General features: G+C 41.9%; 1 protein-coding gene across 2 annotated transcripts in view; it reads left to right on the top strand.

Annotated features, from left to right (window-relative positions):
* RDX (radixin) overlaps positions 1–12,429 on the top strand; it is a 230,139-nt gene that overhangs the window by 192,799 nt on the left and 24,911 nt on the right. For both annotated transcript variants that reach the window (XM_077483972.1, XM_077483971.1), the window contains exons 11-12: positions 5,069–5,229; positions 8,060–8,152. In XM_077483972.1, the coding sequence (XP_077340098.1) occupies positions 5,069–5,229; positions 8,060–8,152 (254 nt within the window). The remainder of the gene's footprint in view (positions 1–5,068; positions 5,230–8,059; positions 8,153–12,429) is intronic.

The following is a 12,429-nucleotide window of genomic DNA, read 5'->3' as shown; positions in this document are numbered from 1 at the left end:
TCATGTCCCGCCGATGTCAATGGGGAAACCTTGGCCCCGCTGCTTCTACAAGATGGGCAGAGAGGAGACAGCTGGTTTCATGAGCACCAGGAGCTGCCGTGTTATACGGTGAAGGAGGAGGTATTTTTTTTAATGAAACGGAGACAGAGGGGCATTGTATTAGAACAGATTGTGTAAACTACTAAAAGTGGGTTAACAACCACTTTAAGCTAGGAGGTGTCGAGCTTTGCCAACTGCCAGCATTGCCAAAGTATTTTGCAAATATCCTTGGTAATGGACAGCTCTTGATGCAGATTTCTACTAGAATGGATTTTCTCTGCTGAGTCTCCAAGCTCTCTAGCAGTGGCAGTTTTAATGATGGATGTCCTATAGATGCTTATATTTCAAGGGAACAGTTCCCGGAGTCCAGTGGAAGAACGTGGACAGCCTGTAAGCTGGCACGGCATCCATCACGTGTGGCCCTTACTTTGGCAGGTGGTTTTATCTGTAAGTTAACTGAGGGGTGCTTTACAGTTCTAAGGCTCTGTTCTGCTTCACCAGTGACCAATCACTGAAGACCCTGTTGGGTGTTCCCATCCTGGAGAAGGTGAAGATTGAGTTGGTTTTTGCTCCTTGTATGTGTTGATGACTCTTGATGTGGGAAGGAGTATCCCTCAAAGCCATTGGGCACGCTGGCGAGCTTGAGTGTGTACAGGCAGTGGGTTTTCTTTCCCTGCCACACCCATAGGAACAAACTGCCAGGCCAGACTAACTGGCACCACTACAGGGAGCTGTGAGGATCCATGGTTTCCTTTGCTGTTCTGTGTGCTTGTTTGGCTGCCTGCCTTCTGAGGAGCTACATTCCTGTGGCAATACTGCGCAGATGTAGGGGATCAAAACTGCGTGGACTAGGCTTCTTTATTTCTGGAGGCAGTCTTCCCTCAACAAATTTATGGGGCAGTAAGCCGGCTTTGGCTCTCGGGCAACCTTTTTCTCACAAATTCCCTCAGGAGCTCCTTCCTCAGTGACCTTTATGTCCAGAGAAGAATTCTCAGCTATCTTTGCCATGGTGTGGGAGCAGCTGGCAGATATCTGTTAGGATTTGCAGAGACATAACGGTAATAGATCTAGGTCCCCATCCTCACAGGACCATTTTTAATTTTATAAAATTGCATAATGTATGGACTGCCTGAGAATTAACTTTTGTTTGTCCTGTGATGTGCAATTTAAGAAATTTTTTTTTGTAAATACCCTTTTTTTTGCAGTACATCACAGGACACTGGTCCCTCCCCCTGGTGTCACTCTGCTATTGCTTGCTGGGAGTGGATATTCAGGGCATTGTTAGGCTTTGCTATTATTTGCAATCTTTCTGAGGTGAAGCATAACCCAGTAGTCTAAAGCCTAGCGCACACAGATACATTATCGGATGAATGATTGTCCACTTTTTTTTTGGCTGCTAGTTTCCATTTTGAAAATGAAGAGGTTACTAAAGTACGAAAGTTCATGTATGACAGAATAAAATTTTGAAAGTAATGTATTTTCAGATGAAAACTGTACTGATTAAATGACAATTGTATGATCTGGTATCAACCGAGAACATTTTTGTGTTTGTACCTTTGGAAATTTTTGGACGAAACCTGTGCACTAATGGTCAGAGTATCATATGATCACTTTGAAAGCGGAATCTGTTGTACGATATTCTGATCGTGTGTATGGGGTTTAAGGCTCAACTCTCCTATGATGTACTTCAAGAAAGGCTAAACCCGTTGTAACAGACTTACCTGCCAGAGGAACCCCCACCCCTTTCCATGTGACAACCAATATCTCTTTTGCTTTGTTGCGGCCTCTTAAAATGTTTGCCCGATCCCCTTCCGTGTTCAGCATCTTCAGCCATCTTGAGTTGCAAAGTCAATTTATCCTGGCACCAAGGCATACACAGATTGTTTGTTGAGCTGTTCAGCTGTTGTTCATTGGAAATATTGCTGGCAAGAAGATGAGCTTTGATTGCAGGAGAAACCTACAAGGGTCTTTGCGATCAAAGATAATCGGACAGCAATATTGTTTAGTCTTTGAGGTCTGCTTTAAAGTACAAAAAGGGAGGAATGGAAAGTAAGCAACAGTAGGGAAGGAAAGGTTGCAGTTTGCATATAACTTTTGCTGCCTGTCTAGTTTTACTTATTTTGATAGTTTCCACTGGTTTAGCATTTGTTTCATCATATGCTCACTTTGATTTCCACAAATATTTACTTTATAAGAGCATTTGAAGTCGGTGGAAGCCCTACTGTGTTAGGTCGCATTCACACCTGAGCGTAGTGTCTTTGAGTATTTTCCCGGAATTTTGTTGCGGTTTTATGCGCAACTTGCGCTTTGACGTTTGTTTATTAGCTAATAGAGAAAACTGTCATCTTTTCCCTTCGCTTTCATTTTTTTCTTTATTAATATTGTTTTTTTTTTTTCTTTAGGGTAAGGGGTTAGAGTTAAGGTTAGGTTAGGGTGTCATGTACCTTGGTTGGAGGCAGAGTTGACGAGAGGGCTTCCCTTGTGGCTCTGGTCCGAGCACCCATGAATGTGGTGAAAGAGGTACAAAGCTCAAAGAAGCACAGGGTGCCAGTAGCTTGATAGCAGGTGACTGCCACAGTCAGGGTGTAGTTAAAGTGAGTCGGGGGTTATACACAGTAAGACAACAGGGTGGTCAGAAGGCGCCTACGTGTGAGTGCACACTGAATATTACCCTGAGCTTGTCTGTGTACTGGTACTCTTGCACGAGCATTAGCTGCGTAAGAATTAGCGTTAGCTGTATGAAAATTTGTATTAGCTGAACTAGCTTCATGGGGTTATTTTTTTGTTAGGGTGTTACTACTACTATTTCTACTACTACGACTCACAAATTCACAAATAAATCATAAAGAATTAACCCCTAACCCTTCAAAAAATAAAATCATAATAATAAAGAACCCTAACGCTAAATAAATTACTATCATTATTATTAATGATGATTTTATTTTGAATTTTTTTTTCGGGGAAAGGGGTTGTCATTTATTTATATATTACATATTATTCATTTTATTTCTGATATTTTTTAGTGATTTGTAAACTTTGTTTACATTTATTCATATATTATTGCTATTTTATGTTTTCCAATTTTAATTTAAGCTGAAAATCGCACACAAACGCGTGACAGAACACGCAAATGGCACGTTTCTATCAATTTCTATGGGAATAAAAATGCTCAGATCTGCCCGATTTTAAGCTACAAAAAAACTCCAGAACTTTTTTGAGCCTCAGGCGTTTGGCTTCAGGTGACTTGGATTGGAGATGTGAACCTTCTCCATAGAGAATCATTTTTTCTCCAGTGGTTTTGGTGCTTTAAGCTTCCAGCTACAAAACGCTGAGGTGTGAATGGGGCATTCGACTGCAGCATTGACAGCTAGGACTGGCTAAAGGGCAGAAACCACTTTCTAAATTTTCTGCATATGGGTCACTATAATTTATCCAACAGTATTACTTCATAGAATAAATAGTCACTGAGCTCTTTCAAGCATGGTCAATTATAGGTGTGTCAACCCTTGACTGACTACATGCATATTTTAGGTCACCAAGTAGTAAGGCAAGGTTAAAGGTTCGTGTTTTTAAAAATACAAAAAAAAAAAACTGTCATACTTGCCTCCTCTGCGTAGTTGTTTTTGCACAGAGTGGTCCCAATCCTCTTCTGGGGTCCCTCAGCAGCACTCCTGGCTCCTCTTCTCGAGCGCCCTGTTGGAGAGCCACGCTCTTGTGTCCTGTTGCTGCGTCCATTGACACAGATAGCAGGACTCGGCCCCACCCCCGGCTCCCACATCATTTGAATTGCTTGACAGCAGTGGGAGCCAATTGGCTGTGCTGCTATCAATCTATCCACTCAGGACCCAAGACACTGTCTGGAGCTGGTGTGCTTGTCCCCATTGCTGGAAAGACTGGGTTCAGGTAAGTAAAAGGGGGGGGCTATGGGGGGCTGCTACCTCTTCTCACTTTGGTGAAAAAACTTGAGGGTTTACAACCGCTTTAAGAAAGTCAGCCCCAGGACTTGCGTTTTCAAAAAAAAGGTTAGCAGTTGCATCTTTCTTATTTTCATCCTGAAATAGGGTTTCTGTAGTGGGCTTATGATTCTGAATTTGTCATTTGCAGACTTGGTACGTTCTCCATGTAAATACTGTACCCTAATGTAAGATGCAATACTGTGTCTGCAGACTATCGCCAAAGTTATTTTGATATATTTTCTTTTGCATTTGATAGAACCACTTCATAAAATGATTTGTTATTCAGGAGACAACTAATAAGTCTTTTATCCAGGATTCACACAACTATGACTTAGGTCTGCAAGCTGGATTAGACTGCACAGCTCTGAAATAGCCCTGAAAGCAGAGCTCATTGTATGTGCAGCCTTACAGCTGCTAATACCATGTGTCTTATAAATGGCAGACAGGCTGATATCGATATCTTTCCTACGGTTAGTGCTTTATTTTCTTAAATATCTTTTTACTTGCATACTAATTTGTAGCGGAGATGTAAACATTTTATTGCATACATGCATGGCTCATCGTCTGCTACACAGCAGTCACATACATATAAGGACCTCTCCTTTTGGTTTGGTAGTTGATAAGCTTGTGGACTAGGAACGCCATGAATTTTTTAGTATGCATCTGTCATACAGGAATATCTATATTGGTAATTGTGTGGAATAACTTTTGCATGACTGTCTATGCGTTTATAGACATGTAGGGTGAATGGGGAGAATTTTTCTTTTCCGAACACGTTTAATTTACAGTCAAAACATATGTTGTTTTTAGTACAGCAGGACTCTTGTCAAGATGAGAAATTGTGAGAAATCTCCATTATTGTCGCAGACAAAAACACACAGTACTTTGTAGAGCAAGAAAGGGTTGGAATCTCTTACAAGGCCATGCTTTTCTTCTCCCAGAGATGACCACACACCCCATTCCCTGTACATGGGTCACAGGAAATAAGGGAAAATCTTCACTCGCTTATACACATGGAAACTCACAGAACACCCAGTTCTTCTGGAATCATCATGTTTTTTTTTTTTTTACAGAGCTAGAAGAACAAACTAGAAAAGCTTTAGAGTTGGAACAGGAAAGAAAGCGTGCAATAGAAGAATCTGAGCGCCTAGAGAAAGAGCGACGGTCTGCAGAAGAAGCCAAGGCGGCACTGGCCAAGCAAGCTGCAGACCAGATGAAAAACCAGGAGCAGCTGGTGAGGAGGAAGTGCACAGAGAAGGCTCTTCTTTAGAGCAGTTTGTAGATGTTATGGATTTATATTATTAGGACTATGATATCACCAGGGTTTCACTTTAGTGAATAAAACTGATTTACTTCCGATGGGGAAATCTGCTTTTCATGATTTTCAAAGTTTACACAGGTAAAAAGAGCACTCTAGGTAAAACCCAAATTTCAGTTTTAAGTACTGTATTTGCTGGCGTATAAGACTACCTTTTACACTAAAAAAAAATGCCCAAAAATCGGGGGTCGTCTTATACGCCGGGTATACAGGTATACAATGCTGCCCGATGGATGTCAGCCCCCAAATGTCTGCTAATACTGTATGTGGCTTCAACTACAAACAGTATACGCCATTGAGCCAATCCCGGCGAGCAATGTATTCTATTAATGAATACAGAGCCTGCTTGGATTGGAGTAGCAACCTCTGCCAATCCAAGCAGGCTACATAGAGTAGCCTGCTCGGATTGGCTTTGAGAGAGAGAGAGAGAGAGAGAGAGAGAGAGAGAGAGAGGCAAGGGCTGGTGATGCTACAGCCTCTGCCAATCCAAGCAGGCGTTGTATTCATTAAAATAATACACCGCTCACCATACTTCCCTGGGTAAATCCATTCACTGATCTCCTACTACTATACATCCTGCTGTTTTCCTTTGAGGTCCCAGGCACCCAAGAGGGACAGGTAAATCTGGGACATATGACAGGGGGTTATTAAATGCATTTTGGTGGACAATTCCCATAGAAAGTAACCCAAAAGTGGTATAGGTTTGGTTAGTGAAAAATTCTACTTTCCAGAGTTGTGGCATTCAATAGATCTCTGTTTGTGTTATTATTGTTTGATTTACTTTATGACATTACACAGCATGGCGGATGAGTAGTTGGCATTCTTGCTTTGTATTTTTTAATCGTTCTAATGTTTTTTTTAAATGGTGTTGCCTCAGAAGGGGGGTAGTCTTATACCGCGAGTATTGCCCAAAACCTATGTTTTCACTTGAAAAATAGGGGGTCGTCTTATACACCCAGTCGTCTTATACGCCGGCAAATACGGTATATAACTTTTTGTATGCAAGGTTTAGTAGAATGTGAAATGCACTGCAGTCTTAGACATTGGAGCAGGACAAGAAATCTGATCCAATCATTGCCTCTGTTCTCTTCCAACAATAATCTCTGTACATTGGTTTTTTTTGGGGGTTTTTTATTTATTTATTTTATATTTTGCATCAAGTGCCTGCAATGGAAATTTTTGGTATGGCCATTTCATCACCAAAAACAAGAAAATAAAAAATTGACTCCATTGCTCCTAACCATTGGGATGACCCTAGCTCCTTACCAAAAACTAAAAGCTAGCTTAGCCCTTGTTTAATACTAAAATGCAACCTAAATGCTTAGGCCTTATGCACACAGGGTGTTTGTGGTTTCACCAAAACTCCTCACAGGAGAAAAGCTGCTTTAAGAAATGCGGCTAAAGCCGCGTAGTGCACACATGTTTAGGCATGTGAAGCTATTGCATGTTAATGGATTTCATTGGCCAGAATAGGTAGTTCCTAAAGGAACTACTGCCAGAAAATTGTCGTTAGTACTTTGTTGTAAAATGGGCAAATGTGCATGAATTGCAGGAAAGTACAAAATATATACAGTATTTTGCCTCATATGCTTTAGTATTTGGAACACAACCTGTAAATACCTAAAATAAAAACCAAACAAAAGCTCCCCATTTTCATGCCCATGTGAACTAAGCCTGTGGTCCCTTTTAGACGGAGTGGAGTCCATCCAAGCAGATCCGTCTGCTCAGTGGGGGAGCTCTCTGCTGAAGAGCAGGCGGATGACAGGTCCATGTTCGCTAAGAGGACCCGGACACAGCCTGCTGTTCTCTATTGGGCTGTCAGACGAAAAGTAATTCCATTATGTAATGCCTCTCCAATGATTTGATCCACCAGGCTGATGGGAACGGATCCCCATCAGTCTGTTTTGACCGTATTGAGTGTCAGTGGTTGACAGCGGACCCATGTCTGCTGACATCTGCCGCCCCATAGAGAACAATGGGTGGTCCAATCGGCAGCTGGTGAGAGAGGGGCCTATTTTGTGTATTCTTAATTTCTTTAGCTTTATAAGGCTAGAACATTTTAAACCAAGCTTTTCATGGTTAGTATGACGCTGTGTGGGTTTTTTTCTATCTTGCTCCTTTCATCTGCCATCCTTTTTTTTTTTTTTTTTTTCTTTTTTTTTTTTAATCTGTCAAATGGCAGCATATGCTTTTTGTTTTGTTTTTTATACAGCCAACCCGTTCGTTTTTTTTTTTGTTTTTTTTTTTATCAAATTGGTAACAGTTTGAAAATACCAGAAGAAAGAGTTTACAAGTCTAGTTTAGTTTGCAGCTTCCCTGTTTATGCCTCTGCATTTCTTTGATCGGCTCCAACCTAGTGAATTCTACACAGGACTTGGGCAGATGACAATGAAAGCTCAGGTGAAAAGCTTAGATCAGACTTTCGTAAGGGAATTGCAGTCAATGCAGATCTTCCAAAGATCATGGACAGTAGTAAAGGCCTGCAGTGATTGCTCCTAAAATGGACATATCTAGCTTAGGTGGGAGTGCTCTTTTTAGATATGTTTTTTTGTAAGCAAAACTTGACCCCTGTTTTTGACCCACAGGCAGCTGCAACTAGTGGTAGCTTGGTAATAACTATGGGAGAATATTTTTCAAGTGTAGTATTAAATTTTTTTGTTTTTTTTTTGCTTTATTTTACAGTGAAGGATATTAGTTGATTACCTTAGTGACTTGTTTGATGTATATACCTTTATGTTCATTATAGGCTGCTGAACTTGCAGAGTTTACTGCCAAGATCGCTTTACTTGAAGAAGCAAAGAAGAAGAAAGAAGAGGAAGCTTCAGAGTGGCAACAAAAAGTAACGTCTACCTTTTATCAATTGTATGCATTTGATATTGTGAATTCTTTCATTAGGCCTGTTAAACAGCTCATGGTATAGAATCACATTCATTGAGCCCTTTTTCAAATATAGATTAGAGTGTGCCACTTGTATGTAAAATGTACGTATTCCAGCACTTAGTGAGCTTTTCACGAGTCAACAGCAATCCGTAGCTGGAGGCATTGTGTTGTGCTTCAAGGAACCTTTGAGAATAGAAATAAGGGAGCTAAAAATTCTGGACCTACCTTTTTTAAGCGGTAGTAAACCACATCTTTTTTTTTTTTTTTGTTTATATATAGTTACATAGTAGATGAGGTTGAAAAAAGACACAAGTCCATCAAGTCCAACCTGTGTGTGTGTGTGTGTGTGTGTGTGTGTGTGTGTGTGTGTGTGTGTGTGTGTGAGATTATTTGTCAGAATTACATTGTATATCCCTGAATGTTCAGGTCTTTCAGGTGCTTATCTAATAGTTTTTTGAAACTATCGATGCCCCCTGCTGAAACCACCGCCTGTGGAAGGGAATTCCACATCCTTGCCGCTCTTACAGTAAAGAACCCTCAATGCAGTTTTAGGTTAAACCTCTTCTCTTCTAATTTTAGTGAGTGGCCACGTGTCTTATTAAACTCCCTTCTGCGAAAAAATTGTATCCCTATTGTGGGGTCACCAGTATGGTATTTGTAAATTGAAATCATATCCCCTCTCAAGCATCTCTTCTCCAGAGAGAATAAATCCAGTGCTCACAACCTTTCTTCATAACTAATATCCTCCAGACCCTTTATTAGCTTTGTTGCCCTTCTTTGTACTCGCTCCATTTCCAGTACATCCTTTTTGAGGACTGGTGCCCAGAACTGGAAAGGTGAGGCTGGACCAGAGTCTTGTAGAGTGAGAGAATTATCGCTTTATCTCTGGAGTTAATCCCCTTTTTAATGCATGCCAATATTCTTTCCTTTGTTAGCAGCAGCCATTGCTGAGCCTATCATCTACTAGGTTCTTTTACACCTTAGATTCCCCCAGAGATTCACCCCCTAGTGAGTAGATTGCATGCAAAAAATTTTTCCACCCAAATGCATTATTTTACATTTTTCTACATTGAACTTAATTTGCCATGTAGTTACCCACCCCATTAATTTGTTCAGATCTTCTTGTAAGGTTAACACATCCTGCGGAGAAGTTATTGCCCTGCTTAGCTCAGTTGTCAATTGTCTGCAAATAGAGAGATTGAACTGTTTACCCCATCCTCCAGGTTGTTTATGAATAAATTAAACAGGATTGGTCCCAGCACAGAACCCTGGGGGGACCCCACTTCCCACCCTGACCATTCCAAGTACTCCCCATTTATCACCAGCCTCTGAACTCGCCCTTGTAGCCAGTTTTCAATCCATGTACTCACCCTATGGTCCATGCCAACAGACGTTACTTTATACAGTAAATATTTATGGGAACTGTGTCAAATGCTTTTGCAAAATCCAGATACGCCACCGTCTATGGGCCTTCCTTTATCTAGATGGCAGCTCACCGCCTCATAGAAGGTTAATAGATTGGTTTGGCAAGAAAGATTCTTCATGAATCCATGCTGATTACTGCTAATGGTACCGTTTTAATTACTAACATTTTGTATATAGTCCCTTATCCACTCCAAGAATTTGCATACTATTGATGTTAGGCTAACTGGTCTGTGATCCTCAGGGATGTAGTTTGGCTCTTTTTTTTTTTTTTAATATTGGTTACACTGGCTTTTTTCCAATCAGCTGGTAACTGTCAGTAAAACTTAGGAACAGTGGTCTGGTAATTACTTGACTTTGGTCCTTAAGTACCTTCGTGTGCAAGCCATCTGGTCCTGGTGATTTATTTAATGTTAAGTTTCCCAAGTCTATTTGTAATTCTGTCCTCTGTTAGCCATGAGGGTTCTTCCTGTGATGTGTCATGAGGACAAACACTGCAGTTTTGGTTACTGAAGCCCCCCCCCCCCCCATTCCCTCATGAAGACTGAGTAGAAGACTAAATTCAATACCTTCTCCATCTTCTCATACTTTGTAACAGATGTCCTTTCTCATGCTTTATGGGGCCAATATGGTCTGTCCTCCCTTTTTTCTTTGGATTTCTTTGGATTTTTTTTTGCTTTCCTCCGCTGTGTCTTTCGTGTTCTATCCTGGCCGCCCTAATTGCACCCTTACATAACTTGCATTATTTGTAAAGTCTGAATGCTGATGATGATCCCTCAGCCTTGTATTATTTTATTTTATTTTTTCATGCATTTTTACATTGGGGTTAAGCCATCCAGGACTTTTCATCGCTGTTTTGAATTTTTCCAATGGGATGCACTGGCTAATGCCCTTATTTAATATGCTCTTAAAGCAAACCCATCTCTCCTCCGTGTTCTTTGTTTCTAAGATTTTATCCCAATTTATATCTTCTAGCAAGGTTCAGAGTTTAGGGAAGTTAGCTCTTTTGAAATTCAGTGTCTTTGTATTCCCCTTTATGTTTCATATTTGTGTGATTTATACTGAAGCCAATTGACTTGTGATCGCAAGACATTTAGGAACTGGCGAGCCTTATGCCATGTACACACGACCGGACTTTTCAAGGAACTAGGTCCAACGGACTTTCGGCGGAGTTCTGACGGACTTTCCGAATGAACAGACTTAGCCGCACACAATCACACCAAAGTCCGACAGATTCGAACGGGATGACGTACGACCGGATTAGAAAAAGGAAGTTCATAGCCAGTAGCCAATAGCTGCCCTGGCGTCGTTTTTTGTCCGTCGGACTAGCATACACACGAGCGGATTTCTCGGTAGGAACTGGGTCCGGCGGAGTTCCGGTGGAAAAATGTAAAACATGTTCTATTTCTAAAGTCCGCCAGATTTTTGCCAAGCAAAGGTCCGATGGAGCCCACACAAGATCGAATTGTCTAACGGATTCGTTCCGTCTGACCTTTGCTGTCAAAAAGTCTGGTCGTGTGTACGTGGCATAAGACAAATGCTTGGTTCCCTCTGCCCAGTCTATGTCTGGATAATTAAAATCCCCCATTATAACATTTCCCATCCTTGCTACTTATGCAAATTGTGATAGGAGGTCCGTCTCTCCCCCCCCCCTCCCCCAGATTAGGGGGCCTATAGCTTACTCCCAGCATTATTTTCTCCTTAGCTTCATCCCTTTGGAGCTCTACCCATAAGGATTTCACCTCCTCCCTAGCGCCCTTATTAATGTCATCTTTCACATTCTCTTGTACATTATTCTTGATATATAGGCATACCCATCCCCTTTTTTTCCCCTCTCTATCCCTGCGATAAAGGGTATACCCTTGAATGGTTGCCAGCCAATCATGAGAGCTGTTGAACCTAGGTTTTTGAAATTCCCACAAAATCTAAATCCTCCTCGTTCCACCTGCAAGGCAAAGTTATAATGTGCTAGTGAACATTACTAGCATGTGAAACTTACCTTAAAACAAAGCCCTGCAGTGGCGTACTGTCACTGCTACAAGGGTCTTCCATCTTCCCCCGGTCTTCCTTTCCGGTTTGGCGGGCTTCGGTCCATTGATTCGTTGAGCCACACAAATGGGTGCGGGAGCCATTCAGTGCTGCCAACCACCTGTATTTTTACTGGAAGCCCCGTAAAAACGGGGCACTTTTCTCCCTGCTCATACTAGGACAAAAGTGCCAGTAAAAAAATAGCCATGACCGGGTCGGCTCTGAAGGAATGGCAAGGGTATGCCGTTCCTTCAGAGTGCATGCGCTGGTGATGTCACTAGTGTGTACACATCTCTTAAATGGTGCACTTTTAGAATATATTTACTGTACCTATAGGTACCATATTTATCGGCGTATAACACACACCCCAAGTTTAGGAGGAAAGTTTAAGGAAAAACTTGCATTTAAAGAGGACGTAAACCCTGATGAGTTTACTTCCTCTTTCATTCCCTGCAAAGGCAAAGCATAATGGACTACTATGCATCGCATAGTAGCCCATTATGTGTCACTTACCTGACACAGGAGCCAGCGATGTCACCGCTATTCCCTGTAGTCCGGTGCATCCATGTTGTCGGTGGGGTCTCGCAGCTCCGCCGCTGTCATTCGGCAAAGCCGCGATGACGTTACTCCCGCACATGCGCGCGGGAGCGGACACGCGCGGCAGCTCCGTTCTTGGAAATGCCGCGCTCAGTGCGCCTGCGCGCCGCTGTCTGCGGCGCATGCGCCGTAGACAGCGGTGCCTGTCTTCGGGCAAATATCTCCTAAACCGTATAGGTTTAGGAGATA

Source organism: Lithobates pipiens, unplaced genomic scaffold, assembly GCF_037356315.1.
Source record: "Lithobates pipiens isolate NorthernLeopardFrog02 unplaced genomic scaffold, aLitPip1_a1.2 Scaffold_16, whole genome shotgun sequence".
Lineage (NCBI taxonomy): Eukaryota > Metazoa > Chordata > Amphibia > Anura > Ranidae > Lithobates > Lithobates pipiens.
Note: the sequence above shows the minus strand (reverse complement) of the source record. Positions and strands in the feature narration are given on the sequence as shown.